At 35.8% G+C, this 17,814-nt stretch overlaps 1 protein-coding gene across 7 annotated transcripts in view; it reads left to right on the forward strand.

The window, feature by feature from the left end:
* The window catches only part of EPC2 (enhancer of polycomb homolog 2), a 120,099-nt gene extending 102,975 nt beyond the window's left edge, over positions 1–17,124 (forward strand). For 6 of the 7 annotated variants that reach the window (XM_006753593.2, XM_006753595.2, XM_006753596.2 and 3 more), the window contains 5 exons: positions 510–853; positions 10,119–10,255; positions 12,842–13,001; positions 13,928–14,261; positions 15,211–17,124. In XM_006753593.2, the coding sequence (XP_006753656.1) occupies positions 510–853; positions 10,119–10,255; positions 12,842–13,001; positions 13,928–14,261; positions 15,211–15,283 (1,048 nt within the window). In that variant the 3' untranslated portion in view covers positions 15,284–17,124. The remainder of the gene's footprint in view (positions 1–509; positions 854–10,118; positions 10,256–12,841; positions 13,002–13,927; positions 14,262–15,210) is intronic. The other variant, XM_006753594.2, reaches the window with a different exon arrangement.
* The last annotated feature ends 690 nt before the right edge of the window (positions 17,125–17,814 follow it).

The raw sequence follows: 17,814 nt of genomic DNA on the forward strand, positions 1-17,814 counted from the left end.
TTCAGGCTGTCCACAGCCCTTTCAGGGTGGGGGTCCCTGCTGGAGTTCCTAGCCAGCCTGGGTGAGGGGCTGAGGGCCATTTTCAGGCTGGTCACACCCCCTTCGGGGAGGGGGTCCCTCCTCGGGTGCCTGGCCCTCCTGGGTGAGGGGCTGAGGGCTGTTTGCAGGCTGGCCACGGCCCCCAGCCACCCAAACTCCCAGTGAAGGCTGGCTGGAAATAGGTATCTGGGATTTAGTTATCTTCTATAATTGAAACTTTATTGCCTTGAGTGGAGGACACAGCTGGCCAGGGCATGCTGGAAGCTTGGCTTCCTCCATCGCCTCCTGCTTGCTGCAGCACCCTGGCTGCCAGCCGCCATCTTCGTTGGGTTAATTTGCATATAGCTGCTCTGATTGGCTGGTGGGCGTGGCTTGGCATAGCAGAGGTGCGGTTAATTTGCATGTTTCTCTTTTATTAGATTAGATGTTAAGTTCTTCCAGATAATATTTGGTTTTATATTATTTTTCAGGGTCATAATGGACCGAATATCCACAGAATATGACCCAGTCCTGAAACAGATAGACCCTGAAATGCTGAATGGTTTTTCAAGCTCTTCCCAAACTATAGACTTTTCTTCTAATTTCTCTCGGACCAATGCTTCCAGTAAACATTGTGAAAATAGACTGTCCCTTTCTGAAATATTAAGCAATATCAGATCATGTCGACTACAGTGTTTCCAGCCAAGGCTACTAAATGTACAGGACAGTGATAGTGAAGAATGTACCTCAAGAAAACCAGGGCAGACTGTGAACAATAAAAGGGTTTCTGCAGCATCTGTAGCTTTATTGAACACCAGCAAGAATGGCATATCAGGTAAGCTGTCACTTTATTGGAGGTATATCCTGCTGGTTTTTTCTCCTTAAATTTCATCATTTACTCAGTAAACTTACATGGTAAACTTTGAAGGTTTATTTTCATAATCCCACTGAGAACCACAATTTTATCTTACTCTATCACATTTCTTTCCAGCCTAAGAAACAACCTAATTATTGTGGTTGACATTTTAACTAAAATGTCCTGATACCTATAAAACTATTGAGGTATATTCTGAGTGTCTGGGCCTGCTATGGTGAATATGGAAGCAGAATGCATAGGGATCCCTATGGGCAAAGTGATTATAAGCTGCAGCCATATCATCCGTGCACAATGCTGTCTGCTTTGGTTGAAGAAAATGTTTAAGTGTACTTAAAAATAGGCATTGCTCCTCAAGAGTACCACTGAAAGCTTTTTTGGTGTAAAATGATGTTTAAAGAGGCTTTGTATGAAAAGGTATTATTTTTATCTGGTAACTTACCTTTCTAATTGAGATTGGAAAGTTTTTATTATTTAAGAGACATTGTGCTCAGAATATTTTTATATTCTGAGAATTTAGAATTTATTTTTATGACATGTACATTGTAAATAATGTATAATATCTAGAGAATCAAAAGTGTAATTTTGATTTGTTTTCCTCTGTGGATAGCTTCTCTTTATGGGAGTATGTATAATTTATAAACAGCCTTATAACAAATGTATTACAAATGATTCATGGTATCCAGAAACCACATAGATATAATTTGACTTATCCTTTCTTTCTCTTATAGGTATAGATTTCTAAACTATTTCCTAGATGGTGTATTTTAGTACGCAAAATTATGTTAAACTTATTTCAAGTGATTTTAAATCATTTTAGCTTGAAATTTGGTCTCAATAATGTTCAGTCTTTTAGTTACTAAACTGCTTATTTTCAAACTGACCTAGACATATTTATGTGTTTAAAGGTTGTAATGGGAAATTGAGTTTGTTTGAATGATTGGAAGTTGGGATATCATTTCTCCAAATTAATTGGTTAATATTCTCCTAAATGAATTTAGGTAGGGAAAATGGCATCCCATTATATAAAGTTCATAAGTCTCTGAAGTTTAATGAGCTTTTGAAGCTGAAAAGGATAAATACATAATGTGATTTTGAGGTGGCAAGATTGTCAGAAATCTAAAGATAATAAGTAAGAAGTTGATTAATATAGGTCAGATCTTTTTTTCAGCCAACTCCAGGACATTGTTCAAATTACTGAACTGAACAGGAATTCCTATCCCAAAAATAGCTCAAAATAATTTTTGCCAAAAAGAGAGTTAAAAAGCCTGTCAGTATAGGCATTTGTAATTAGATTTGACCATAGAATGAGTTTCTACTTTACCAATGTATATACCAAACCAAAAAAATGATTTTAACATATTCCTTCACAACTTGAACGTACTTGCAGCTTTTCTTCTATACAGTTCAATCCACTTTTGATCTGTCTGGCTTAACTCTTTTCCAGAAAATATATATTTGTTGCATGTTTTTGTATCATCAATGCTCAAATGCATTGATCCAGAATAAAACTTAATGTAACTTAAATAATTTCATAATCAACTCTAGAATTTTCTGACACTATCATACATTAGCATAAAAAAAGCATTTAAATATTATAATAATAGTAAAATACACACTTCTCAGGGGACTTAAAGTTAACTGCAACACATCCAAAATGGAATCCACTCCCACGCACCACAACATTTTGAATTTAACTTAAAAAAAATCAATCTGCAGTGAATATTATAAAAATGAATATATTACAATTTGGGTGTTCTTGAATATTTTCAGCTGAAAAGTCTCACGAAAAATGATTTTTAAGTTGGTCAGGGCTGCCACTTAGGGAAAACAGTGTTTTTTTTAATAGACGCGCATGAAGTTTGGGGAAGGTCCACCGCTTTCGTCTACAGATGCTTATAGCGTACAATGTTAAATCACACGTGTTAAAAATTTATAACATCATAGATAATAAGATTTTCTTTATTTTTGCCTTTCCCCTACCATTGGAAAAAAATGGTCTGTGTTATTTTTTCCTGTCTTATGTTTTTTTTAGTATTCTCAACATAGTACCATTTATTTCTTCTCTTGAAAAATGTCAAGGTTTAAGCAACAGCTAAGCTACAGTAGAATCAATGTTTTTTAATCAAACTCTTCAAATATATAATTATTTGTTACTAAAGGATTTTGTTTCAAATTTTCCTTCTCTGCTAAGTGTGATCCTCTATTCATAAAAGTCAGAGTTTTTTGTTTTTAACAAATTTCTTGCGTTTCAAAATTGTAGGCATAGATATATAAATGTATAATGAAACAGGTGTTTAAACAGCATTTTTATAAATAACCAAAAAGCTATGGAAATTTTAAGTATTCATTTGTACCAGTTATATTCATTATATAATTTTCTCAGTTCCGGTTAGATAATTTTAAGCAGGTACACTTCAATTCAATAAGTAGTAATAGAAATTCCTTCATCTGCCTAAAGCAAAGGATGTAGGGTGTTTTTAGAAAGCTGTATTTTTATATTTGCTGGATACATACAAAAGGATTGAATCCTCCTATATGTGGTTTCTTTTAGTCTATGTATCTTTAACACTGTTGCCTTCTGCTTATTCTAAGTTGCCTTGGTCTTGAGAGCATGTGTGTTTAAAAGTACCAAGACTGACACAGGACCATATTTGTACCTGGCAGAGTATAATGAGCTAGACAAATTATAAGTACTGAATTTTCTATTTCACAGCAGGAAAATCCAGCAAATAAAAGATTTAATCCGAAAAAGAAATATGATACACTTGGAAGTAATATTTATTTGTGTCACAGGTTCCTTAGTTCTTAAAAAACAACTTGAGGTCTAGTGGCAAAGAATTTTCTTTCTTTTATGTTGTTTATAACCCACTTAATGTTTTTTAAGTCATAATCCCTGAGTCATAAATACTCTAATTCTTATTTTTGTATCATACATAAAGGACTTAAAGGAATACAAATTGAAATGTGTGTCCTAAGTATTAGAAGAACTAAAACTAAATACTTCATTTTAAAGCAGAGGCACGTCTTGTAACTATTAAGTAAAATAAGGATATGTTTTCTTAGTTGAAAAGTTATTCTCAAAGAATAGACTCAGGACAGAGAAAGGAAAAGTAGATTGTGTTGAACATGGGAAGTGAACAACCAAAGATTACTCATTTCATAAATAATTATTTAGGATATATGCAAATCACTTTATTAAGTGTTGAAGTGTTTAAAAGTTGCAAAGTTTTACAAGACAATAATCCTTACCTGCAAGAAGTTTACAGCAACCCTAACCAGTTTGGCTCAGTGGATAGAACGTCGGCCTGCGAACTCACGGGTCCCAGGTTCGATTCCAGTCACGGGCCTGTATCTTGGTTGCGGGCATATCCCCAGTAGGGGGCATGCAGGAGGCATTTGATTGATGTTTCTCTCTCATCGTTGTTTCTGACTCTCTATCCCTCTTCCTTCCTCTCTGTGAAAAATCAATAAAATATATTTTAAAAAAATAAAAAGATGATAAAGTTTCTAGTCATTTGAAAGTGTAGCATTAAACTGTTCTTTTGATATGCTGTTCTTAAATCCAGGCCTCAAGAAAATATATTTCATATCTGAAAGTAGCTTTGCTTGTTTATATTTGAAGGGCTCGATTAATTTACATTTAATCTTGGTTTTGACTAATGCATGGTTGCAAATTAACTTTCCTTATTTGTCTTAGTGTATTGAGTAGTAGATACCAGCAGCCTTTTGACCGTCTTCAAATATCTTAATATTACCAATTTGTAAAATCATTAACATTTTGGATAGTTTTACAATAAATTCCTGATTTTTATTTTTTTCAGTTTCTCTTCCTTTCTTAAATTGCCATAAAATGTTGGCAAGCATAAAAGTTTTAGGATAGCCCAGCCAGTGTTGCTCAGTGTTTGATCATTGTCCTATGGACCAGGAGGTTACACTTTAATTCCCAGTCAGAGCACATGCCCAGGTTGCAGGCTCAGTCCTCAATATGGCGTGTGCAGAAGACAGCCAGTTAATGATTTTCTCTCATCATTGATGTTTCTATCCTTCTCTCCCTCTCCCTTCCTCTCTGAAATCAATAAAAGTATCCTATATAATAAAAGGCCAATATGCAAATCAACCAAACAGCAGAATGACTGGTCACTATGACGTGCACTGACCACCAGGGGGCAGACACTCAACGCAGGAGCTGCCCCCTGGTGTTCAGTGTGCTCCCACAGGGGGAGTGCTGCTGAGCCAGAAGCTAGGTTCATGGCTGTGAACCTCTCCCACCTCTGTGGCAGCACTAAGGATCTCCCACTGCCAGGGAGCGGGCCTAAGCCATCAGTTGGACATCCCCCAAGGGCCCCTGGCTCCCGGACTAAGAGAGGGCACAGGCCAGGCTGAGGGACACCCCCACCACCACCCAATGCACGAATTTTGTGCACCAGGCCTCTAGTATTTAAATAAAAGGAAAAATTCTGTAATATGGATATCTACCTATTAGAATGTGTTTACCCAGGGAGATTTGCATAACTTTTTACTTAAGGAAAGGGACACTTCCGAAGGTGAGACTTGGAATTGTGAAATACTGCCATCTTCACAAAACATTCAGCCCAGTGGTTACTTTTAAACTAATAGGACTTGGAGGGTTTGGGTAGAGCAGATTTATGACGGCATGAATTTCACTTTTAAACTAGCAACTTAATAGCAACTAGAGGAAAGAGCTTGGATTGGTCCTAAGCAACATAAACAGACAAGGTCTCTCTCTTGTACATTCCCATTTCCCTGTGTGCCACTACCACCGACCCTAAGCTCTGGGCCCTTGTCCTGCATCTCATCCCTACACAGATTTCTTTATGCTGTAACTATGACTTTGTCCTTATTATAGTAATGCTTGCCTCTTGGTAACTCAAAGTCATTGTAAGAAATAAATCTCTTGTGGAAGCATTTCAGTAATTTTTGAAAGGAAGAATAATTAGTAGAGAAGGTACTTTCAATCACATTACCATCCTCCACCAACCAGTAAGTCAACCCTGAGAATGATAATTCGGGACTGTGTCTATGCCATTAGACACAATATAATATGCTAAGCCATACATTTCTTACCATTTTGCATTCACCCTAACAAAAGGAAAGCGAGTCAGTCACAAAGGATGTTTTGTTTGTGTCATGGTACTAGTTGCTCTTTTTGTCTAAAGAGTTGCAATAATACTAAACAATGCTCTAGAAAATTCTGAATGAGGAACTTCAGCTTCTTTCAAGCACAAGCACCTTAAAGTAAAGAAAATGCTAGGTAACAAGAATCAATATAATGTGCTAAGTTTGAAGTGAGAGAGAAACAACAATGAATGTAATTTTTTAAAGCATATTATATTAGATACTCAACCAGTAATGGAACCAGGAATGAGAATTAGTCAGCTTAAGTTTAAAAAATGGGGAAACACTGACTATTAATTTAAATAATTGGATTGCTCTTTGGTTGGGGATACATCTGAGAATACATTGTATCCTGAGTTTTCTAGGAAAAAATGAGGTTCCTGAGTGAACTAATGGTCTCAACAATACAGAGCAGTAAGTAAACATAGCCCCCCAAATGGGCAATTTTATCAGTATTCCTTTTTTTGTGTATATAAATAATTATTCATAAAAGCAAGTTGAATACCTATAATTAGCAATACCTTGTTACCCATGGACTACCAACCAAAAGTAATTTTTTAATTTAAAAAAGTACACTTCTTTCTACTAATTTAGTATATACTTTATTCTGAATTAGTAAGATTTTATGACTTAAAATATTTTGGAAACAGAAAAGATACTCATTATCCTCATTTCTCTTTAATTTTAAAATAGCCACGAAAAGTATGTTCTCTGTTTGGTTTATTGTTCACTTAAAGTTAACCACTGACCCAGCTTTTTACCACATTATAACCCTTAGCTCTGGACAAGCATAACACTAGATTTGAGGAGTGGACCCTGAACACCAGAATCCAAGTCATTTTTTTTTTAATTGATACACTTCTTACACACATAGAACTAAACAGATTTTTGGGGGGTAAAATTTTCCTTCCTGCCTTTGTATCTAATGAACTATTTTTCTCTTTCCCAAGGTTTTCAAACAGCTGGAAATTCATGAATACTTCATATTTTCACTTGATTTTGAAGATTGTACATTTAGAATTAAAATTATTTTTCCATTTAAAAATAGAACACTTGCAGTGAATTTAACATGTGCAAAGAAAGACATTTGATTTTGTTGGTAATTCAGTAAGATAACTAATGTGTACTTCAAAAATACAGGTAATACTAAAATTTTAGTGAGCATTATCATAGCCCCAGGCTTTTTAATCACCTGGAAATAAAATTGCTATCTGTGTAAGAACTGTTTTCCCCTCATTGTCTAATACACGTTTTAATGATGATTAGAATTGTGGAAGCCCTGGCCCATGAGGCTCAGTTGCTTAAAGCATCGGTCTGTAAACCAAAAGGTCATGGGTTCAATTCCTGGTCAAGGACCATATCTAGGTTTCAGATTCAAGGCCCCCACACCCCACACCACCGTGGCACATAAGGGAGGCATCTGGTTTAAGTAGATAATCTCTCTCTCACGCTCTCTCTCTCTCTCTCTCTCTCTCTCTCTCTCACACACACACACACACACCATCTAAACAGTTGCTCCGAAATGTTTTTTTAAAAAATTGTTGTGGAATAGTAATGAAGACATATCTAAAGCTTTGTTCATCTCTGATGCCTAACTCCCTTTTCATACAAAATAGACTGTACTATGTATAACTTGTTATATATCTGATTAACGATCAATTTTTTTTCCAAATATATTTTATTGATTTTTTTACAGAGAGGAAGGGAGAGAGATAGAGAGCTAAAAACATCAATGAGAGAGAAACATCAATCAGCTGCCTCCTGCACATTTCCTACTGGTGATGTGCCCGCAACCCAGGTACATGCCCTTGACTGGAATCGAACCTGGGACCTTTCAGTCCGCAGGCTGACGCTCTATCCACTGAGCCAAACTGGTTTCGGCTCAATTTTTTTTTTTTAATTTCCCATTTGTGATCCTACTATACAGAATACTTTGGGGACTACTTAAGTAAGCTAGGTTAAGGATCTATCACCTATCTAAACTCTTTAGGTAATATTAATTAGATCACACGGTTGCATTTAAAGGTTGACACATTTATTAGTTGGTATTTCTTTATAAGTATCTTTTCTTCCCAACTACCCTATAGGACAGTGATGGCGAACCTTTTGAGCTCGGCATGTCAGCATTTTGAAAAACCCTAATTTAACTCTGGTGCAATGTCACATATAGAAATTTTTTGATATTTGCAACCATAGTAAAACAAAGACATATTTTTGATATTTATTTTATATATTTAAATGCCATTTAACAAATAAAAATCAACCAAAAAAATGAGTTGGTGTGTCACCTCTGTCATAGGTTCGCCATCACTGCTATAGGACGTCATAGCAGGGAACTTCTTAATTTATTTTTTCCTATAGTAACTCTTAATACAGCACTCTGAATCACAATAGAAAGTAAATACTTGTTGACTGAGTGAAGTAGTTTGGGGAGAGGAAAGCAATAAAGAAAAATAGAGCAGCCCTGGCTGAGTAGACCAGTTGATTAGAGCAGCGGCGGACCACTGGTGGTCCGTGAGGTCCGAAAGGTTGGTGACTGCTGGATTAGAGCATGGTCCCAATATACCAACGTGGCAGATTAGATCCCAGTAGGCACATACAAATACAAGAAACAACCAATGAATGCATAAATAAGTGGAGCAAGCAATCTCCCTCCCTCCTTTCCCCCTCTCCCTTCTTCCTCTCTCTCTCACTCAAAATTAACTTTTAAAAAAAGCAAAATTTTACTCTAATGGTACATATACTCTGATGTGATTTAATATGTCTTGACTATAATAACATAGTAACTACTATGGAAATAGCTTTGTGTCCTAAATCATTTTATCAGTAAGCTACTTAAATATGAAAGTTTGTATACATTTGTTTGAGAAAATGTTTCTTATATTACTTTTACTTAGCTAATCTTTTCAACAAAAGTTTTAGATGCCTTGCCTTTATTTGAAATTACTAACTTTTAACACAGTTGGTTACAGTATAATCAGTTTTGTCTGAGGAAACATTGCAGCTTTAATTTTCTGAATACCTCTCTGATTTCTAGTCCATATTTTTATAGATAGGATTTATTTTAGGCAGCTAATCTATTGGCTTGAGCTATGGTTTATGGCAGCAATTTTCAACCAGTGTGCCGCAAGAATTTTTAAAACATGCAATACCTAACTGTTTGGTCAGGGCCACTGACCTCTTTTTTCTTAGATTGTCAAATAAAAAAATGACAAGAGCCAACACAACAATAGCCGTGTGGTGTGAATGAATCAAAAGTATACATATTTTTTTTGTCAGATTAAAAAAAAATAATGTATTTTTTTGGTGTGCCAAAGACTTTTAGTAACTAGTTTATATGTGCCATGAGATGAAAAAGGTTGAAAATTGCTGGTTAATGGTTATGTAAGATGAACATCATTGTCTTCCACTCTGATTTGAAATTTTTTTAAAAAAGGTATTTTCATATTGTCATAGATTAAAACAAATAATCAGAACCAATTACATTATTACAGATAGTCCTGTCTTCTTATTAAGGCTATAACTTAACTTAGTCTTAATATTATTTGCACTAATAAAGTTTTCTCATTGTAGTTAACATAGTGTAGAGAATTAAGGGTGATCACAGCCCTCGCCAGTTTAGCTCAGTGATAGAGCGTTGGCCTGCAGACTGGAGTGTCCCAGGTTCGAGTCCGGTTAAGGGCACATGCCTGGGTTGCGGGCTTGGTCCAACGTGCAGGAGGCAGCCAATTAATGATTCCCTCTCATCATTGATGTTTCTATCTCTTCCTCTCCCTTCCTCTTTAAAATCAATAAAAAATATATTTAAAGAGTGATTACAGGTAATGAGTCTGAATAAATGATAGAATTCTCACATCAGAGCTATGTTATATAGTAAAAAATATAGAAACTTTTAGCATAAGATTGTAGATATTAGCATAAGCCACTTTTGCTGAAAGATTTGTCATTTTTATTGGATTCTTTGCTGATGATGTATATTGTGGTATGTAATTGCTTTTCATCTTAATTGTGGAATAATTTTATATTGTGTTTTATTTGTCTTAAAAATATTTTTAAACATACTTCTGAAATGAATGTTCTTTATCAGTAACAGGGGGTATTACAGAAGAGCAGTTTCAGACACATCAACAGCAGCTAGTTCAAATGCAAAGGCAGCAACTTGCTCAGCTTCAGCAGAAACAGCAATCTCAGCATTCCTCGCAACAGACACATCCAAAAGCACAGGTAAGCCTATCTTAAACCATGCTTATTTCTTTTCCTTTCTCTCATCATTATATAGTCCTATTCACTTGTTGTCAAGTCAGAGGAAATAATCTTGATATTGCCGCTCTTGATTTTAAGATCAAACCTCTAAGTGTCTTTTTAGTTAATTTACATAATTTTAATTTTAAGTGACCAGTTCATATTTTATGAGAGGCACATTAGAACCAAATATGATATTTTTAATTTAGGAAAAAATGTTTTGAAGGGTTGAGAATTTCTAAAAGTAATTGCATACTTTTAGAACCATTATCCCCCAACCCCTACTGTCCTCCCCAAAAAATATTTTTAAGCACTTTTCTAACCCCTAGTGCCATGTCGTTGTGCCCCAAGCTGAAAGGTATTTACTTCTCTTGAATTGCGCATTAACTCTAAACATATTTTCTTGAATCATATTTTCCTGAAGAAAAAAAATGCCACCAGGTGAGGTCGTAAGCACCATTAAATGAAGATACTGTGGATAAGAATAAAAATATGTTATAAAATTATAATTGCCAGAAGAGAAAAGCTTTCAACACCTTGAGATGAGCCCTATAGACTCATTTTGGACTTTTGGCCTCCGGAACTGTATGACAATGAATTTCTGTTGTTTAAGCCACTAAAAACAAAACTAACTGAGAAGTGTATTTCAAATTTGAGCCATCTGGAAAAATAAACCCAGTGTTTTAGGTCTTAAATTTTGTTGCACCATAATTCTAAAAAATAATTCTCAAATAATAATGAGATTACTTAGTTTGTTATATCTCAGGCCAGCATCTGCCCATAGTAGTTAATTCAGCTCTTTCTCAAAAGGTCAATACACTGACCTTGAGATCCCATGTCCAGCGACATGAAAATCTCAGTGACCCTGGGACCCCTTAACACTCCCCTGTCATCCTGGTGGATTTGGGACTGGCCCTCATTCTAGGCTTGTTGGCTGTTAGTAATAGCTACCAGTTTTATACAGAATCAAGAGTAAATGCCATTCAGAGGATCTACGTGACACTTCTCCAAAGAGGACATCCAGATAGATGGCCAAAGGACATACGAAAAAATGCTCAGTGTCACTAATCATCAGAGAGATGCAAATTAAACTCTAATGAGGAATCGCCTCACACTGGCCAGAGTGACTACTCTCAACAAATCAACAAACAAGTGCTGGTGAGGATGTGGAGAAAAAGGAACCCTAGTACACTGCTGGTGGGAATGCAAACTGGTGCCGCCACTATGGAAAATAGTATGGAGTTTCCTCAAAAAATAAAAATGGAACTGCCTTTCAACCCAGTGATCCCACTCCTAGAAATATATCCAAGAGTCCTGCAACACCAGTCAGAAAGACTATATGCACCCCTATGTTTGTAGCAGCTTTATTTACAATAGCTTAGATCTGAAAACAGCCCAAGTGCCCATCAGTAGATGAATGGATTAAAAAGCAGTGGTACATTTACACCATGGAATACTATACAACTATAAACAAAAAAAATCTTCCCTTTGAAATAGCATGGAGGGGCCTGGAGAATGTTATGCTAAGCGAAATAAACCAGTCAGAGGAAGACAAGTATCACATGACCTCACTTATCTGTGGAACCTATTGAACAAAATAAATTGACAAACAAAATAGCTCCAGAGACATGGAAGCATCCAACAGACTGATGCATCTCAGAGGGAAGGGGCAGTGGGGAAGAGATTAACCAAAGAACTTATATGCATAGTTCGTGGACACAGACAATAGTGCTGTGAAGGCCTGGAGTGGAGGAGGGCAATGGGGGACATCTGTAATACTCTCAACAATAAAGATAAATTTAAAAAAAAATAATAAGTGCCATTAAACTTGCCTTTTTATTTGCTTTTTCTGAGTCTCTTGGGTAACCAGCCTAAAGTGTTTTCAGCTTACTCCAGGATTAGGCCAAGACACATTTTTTTACATTGTAACAGAGATGACTGTTAGTCATCCCTGTGATTTTATTTTGTTCATAGTATCAAGATTGTCAAGTATTTTTAAAGGCGTTCATTACCACTTACTGGAAAAAATGTATAGAGCATTAGAGGTTTGGGTTTTTTATTCCCCTAGTTTTTTCTTAGAAATAGTTGCTTCTCAGTTTTTAGTCACTTCTCTGCTTCATATGCCAAAAATAGTCTCTTTTTTTTCTTTTTTGTTTTTTCGTGTGTGTGTGTGTGTGTGTGTGTGTGTGTGTTTTAATCCTCACCAAAGGATGTTTTTCCCATTGCTTTTTCAGAGAGGAGAGGGAGGTAGAGGGAGAGAAAGAAACATCAATGTGAGCGAGGGACATCGATCGGTTGCCTGACACATGCCTTAGGTGCGGGGAATGAATCGGCAACCCAAGTACGTGCCCTTGACCGGAAATCAAACCCATGACCCTTTGGTGTGTGTCTAACTTTCTAACACCTAGCAACGCAGGCCAGGGCCAGAGCCCTCCGTCTCTTAATCTAAACACTTGTAACTGTTCCGTATGAAAAAGCAAAGCCTCCTCTTGGATTTTGCCCATTTCTTAGTATGTTCATGGAATCACATCTAAAAAAAAAAGGGGTTTAATTTTGTTCATTTTGCAGGGCTCAAGCACCTCTGACTGTATGTCTAAAACACTTGACTCAGCCAGCGCCCACTTTGCTGCATCTGCAGTGGTCAGTGCACCTGTTCCCAGTCGCAGTGAGTCGGCCAAGGAACAGAACACTGGGCACAACAACATCAACGGTGTTGTCCAGCCTTCAGGTAAGCCTGTGGTTTCGTGTGGTGCTTACTACTCAAAGTTGTAACTCAGCAATTTGAGGTATGGTTTTTGTTTTTAAATCCAAGGGGAAGATGTACCAAATGTCTTCTGTGGATAATGAATGGTGGACCAGCTGGATGTTCTTTAGAATTCAAATAGAGCCTGCTTCCTATTTCTCTTGTTCCACACCCACTGGATATCTACTTGTGTGACTGTCCACCCTGCCTGGTTTTACCCATGTCCTGTCAGTTGCCTCACATCTTAGGAAATGCATCAAGCTAATCACTAACCATCACCACTGAATTATCCATGCTTTTTAAAAAGATGAAATTCAATGCAGGGTGATCAGTAAGATTGAAATGGTTTACCTCCCCAGTTTTGCATACTCATAGGCCTGCTTTTTCTGACTCCTCCTCTTGAACTGCAGCATTGCTCTGAAACCCTGTCTGCTTCTCACTACCCCGAGTCCTCAAAGACTTGCTGTTCCGAACATCCTTCAACTAGTGCTCAAACTTCAGGATTTTCACTTACTTTTACATGCAACCACAATCCTGATTGCTTCTCCTTACTGGTGTTCTTACATGTATACATTCTAATAGAAATCCAACTATAGTTTTCACCTGCCCTCCGCCTCCATAATGGACCTCTCTGTCCTATTATACAATTTCTAGATATGGAGACAACAGAATACTTTGCAAAGCCCTTTTATGTAGAAAGAGAGTGTCTTTATCTTTGGGGTTGTAACAGGTGCATATGTTGTCTTTACTAATCAGAAGCTGTTTTTTGATAGGCCATTATGTGGAAAGTTGACATGGTATTTAATTAGAATACAAATGTTTACATATATTTTTATTATTAAAGTCTTTTTAAGAGTTCAATTAATGTCTCATAACATGAATTGAATGATTTTTTTTTTTTTCTCCTTCAGGAACCTCTAAAACATTATACTCCACCAATATGGCTTTATCATCCACCCCAGGGATTTCAGCCGTACAACTTGTAAGGACAGTTGGCCACACCACTACAAACCACTTAATCCCAGCCTTGTGCACAAGCAGTCCTCCAACACTTCCCATGAACAGTTCTTGCCTGACAAATGCAGTGCACCTCAATAACGTCAGTGTTGTTTCTCCAGTCAATGTGCATATCAATACACGGACTTCAGCACCATCGCCAACAGCCTTAAAACTTGCCACAGTTGCTGCCAGTATGGACAGAGTGCCAAAGGTTACTCCTAGCAGTGCCATCAGCAGCATAGCAAGGTGTGTGTGCGCTTGTTTCAGGCATCATTCTATCTCTTTCTGCTGGCTACTCTGAGGGAGGAAAAGACTTTTTTTTTTTTTTTTTTTTTTTTTTACTGCTCAAGTAATAGATGTCTGTTGATTGGCTTGCTTTTCAACAGATATTGAATATCTGCTTAGTGTAAAGTGCTGTAACTTATTATTTGTTTGAGGTCACTACTGCAGTGTTTAAATGCCAGCCAAAATTATAAAAACACAGGAGAAAACCACATCAAATTGGGAACCACCAAACCAAAAAATTATATCACAGAGCCTATTTTAGAAACTTCAGTTACTCTTACATGACTTATTAGTAATTTAAACAGTCTGGAGGATTAGAGTTGTTATTAACTTCTATGTCAGAGCTTTAATTTTCAAGTCACATTTGTGTTTTCTTCAACATTAAACACAAGAGGAAAGTAAATTATTCTATGTATATATTAAAATTGAGAATATTCTGGGATTAACTAAATCTTACCTTCTTCCTGTGAAACTAATACATTAGAACAATGAATCAAAAAAATTGATTTGCATGGGTTAATAACTACACGACCTTGAAGCTGAAAAATTAAAACTACAGTAGAAAGTAATTTAATATTGTGCTCCTAATGATCATTGTTTTGGAGCATCATAAGCTCTACCTATTGTAAAACCTTGGATTGTCCTATGTTATATATTGCATAAGTAATTTATCACTCGCTTCTACTGAAATTTATGTTAAATTACTTTTCTTGCCTAAGTAAATAGTTATAATCAAGTAATTAGGAACTAATAGGATTCTTAGCTGAAGGAAACTTTTTCTCATTTCTGTATAGAAATTATAAAAGTGGGAAATGTTCTGTGGAAGTACATGTTTAGTTGTAGTACATAAAAAGGTATCTGTAAATACTAGAGAGTGTTAATGTTTATTTTACTCTTTGCCTTATTATAGAGAGAACCATGAACCAGAAAGATTGGGTTTAAATGGAATAGCAGAGACAACAGTAGCTATGGAAGTGACATAACCTAAAACATGTGGCTTTGACCTGTGCTGATGGTGTGCAGTCATTCATATTCCAGCTGAATGCAAAAGGCGACACTCTGTGGATCACAGAGGTTAACCATGGACCTAAATGGACTACAGTATATCGGATGTGTAATCCATATATGATGTATATTTTGTAAAATCGGGAAAATCACTACCTTGTAAAATAGTTTATTTGTATCATCAATATTATTTCTGTTACTTGAATAGTAGATATTCATCATCATGCTTTTGCACTTGAATTTGCAACTGAATGGATTTAAAAAAATAATTCTTTAATGGGATCATGAGCATGAAATGGGATCCTACATCACTTGTTTTAACTATTTATTTTGCCATGTTTACATTTTGTATCTTGTAAAAAATAAATCCAACTTTGTGTCTAAAACGTTAAAGATTCATAGCTAGGAAATGAAATTCTTGTAATTTTTTTCTAAAGGAACTGTAAAGTTTTCACTTGGTTCATTTTGTTTCACAATTTGACTAGATGGACTTTTTGGTAAATACTTTAGTGGCATTTCACTGTCAAATATGAAGTTCAAGGCAAAATAGTATTTTCTATTACTGTGCAGGGGAAAGGGATGGATCGATACATGCAAATTTAATGTAGTAACTCACTTTTCCATATATTTTGAATGTATATTTCTATTTATAATACCAGTTTATAAAAAATAATTACACAGAAAAAAGGACTAGGAAAAATTATGCATCTAGCACATTTAAACTGTGCAGATATGAAAATTTTTCAAGGATTACATTTTATCTGAAGACTGCATATTTTAACTGGCTTTAAAACTGTAACACACCACATAAAGGGTATTTTACCAGGTATGTATTGCATTATTATATCATTGCAATAATTATTGGAAGTCTAGATATCGAGCCATCCCAGGTGTTGGGAGGGGGGAGGGTTGTGGCAAGATTGTCTTTTCAATTTTGGAGAGTTTTCCTGTGGCTACAAGGCAAGTAACGGGTTGGAAAAAGTCTGACTGTAAGCGTTGGACACCTTCATAGTGTAGTGTTTTAGTGACTTTTTTTATACGGTTCTTGTAAATTAGATACGTGTAGTGGTGTTTCAGAATGTTTGTTTATGCACTAGTTCAGACAACTTTCCCTGTTACTTGTTCTTGATAAGTGAAAACTGCAGGGAAATAAAAATACATATCAAAACATGGCCATGCTGCATATGTGTTTATTTCACAATGTGCACACAGAGTCAGTAAAATTTAAGGGAGACGATAGCACTTAACAGCACTTTTCATTTTCACAGTGCTTTCCAAGCATTAATGAAAAGAACTATAAGGAGCTCATCTGTGGGCACTATTGGGTTTCAGATAATCCAATATAAACTACCTTTGATATGAAAAGTTCTTGAAATATTTTACAAATGTAAGTAATTTGCAGTATAACATTCATTGAAATCTCATAAATGAGCCTCATTTTATAAATAGAAGTTTAGAGTAGAATTATATTGCAAGGGCGTTTTGTCAAGTAAGTACTGGGAAATGTAAATATTTTTAATGAATATGATTAAATCCATTTCAAACTTACATAATTTTATACTTTACATTTTTTATATCTGCAGTTCTAAAAGTTGTAAATTGATATGTCAGTTGAATTAATGGGCCAAGATTTCTGCTGAGAGTGGTTTTTATTCAAGTCCTAAATGTGTAAAGAAATTTATGGGCAAAACCATAGAAAAATAAATAAATTTAATTTCTTCATTGGTTGTGACCTGATAGGATCCATGCTCGTTTCTGCCATTCTACCTCTGGAGTTCTCATTGCTGATGATATAAAGGAAATCATTTTGTTTGATATGTATCATGACTGTTTTCATTCTGCTTGTAGTTGAATGTATCTCTTCGTTATTAAGAACTTACAATAACGTTAGTGCCAACTTCGGAGAAAGCTTTTTTTTCCATTTTACTAAAGCCAAGCATGAAGTGAATTTGCCTTATGTGATATACATGTTAAAAAATAATTTAAGTAAAACAAAAGAACTATCCATTTGTACAGTTTCTGGATATGTGACAAATCCAGAATTTATCAGACTGATAACCCAATTTATTTGTTCCTTTCGAAGTAAAATAGAAAAATAAGCCTTCATTATTTTGGTGGTTGTAACTATTTCATGGATGGCATTTCAGTTACTTGGACACACATTTCAAAAACTTTCGTGACAGATACTTATTTTCACCTTATTACATTGAAGAATAGTTTAGGTTTGCATGGCCCTCCACTGGGCAATATCTATCTCTCTCTCTCTCTCTCTCTCTCTCTCTCTCTCTCTCTCTCTCTGTCTCTCTGTCTCTCTGTCTCTCTCGTTTCCTGAGGGAACTAGTGTTGGTACTTGTAATTCAGTAAGTTCCTAGAGTCCTTGGAGGATGTTTTTTATGGAGTAGTAGGTCAGTTTGTTTGTTTATGTGTTTTAAACAAAGGGGTAACTCCTGTGCTTGGGCTATCTTGCAATTCAGTATAGACAAAAGTATTCATAAACTAGCCTCCCACC

The sequence above is a fragment of the Myotis davidii genome, unplaced genomic scaffold, assembly GCF_000327345.1.
Source record: "Myotis davidii unplaced genomic scaffold, ASM32734v1 scaffold110, whole genome shotgun sequence".
Classification (NCBI taxonomy): domain Eukaryota; kingdom Metazoa; phylum Chordata; class Mammalia; order Chiroptera; family Vespertilionidae; genus Myotis; species Myotis davidii.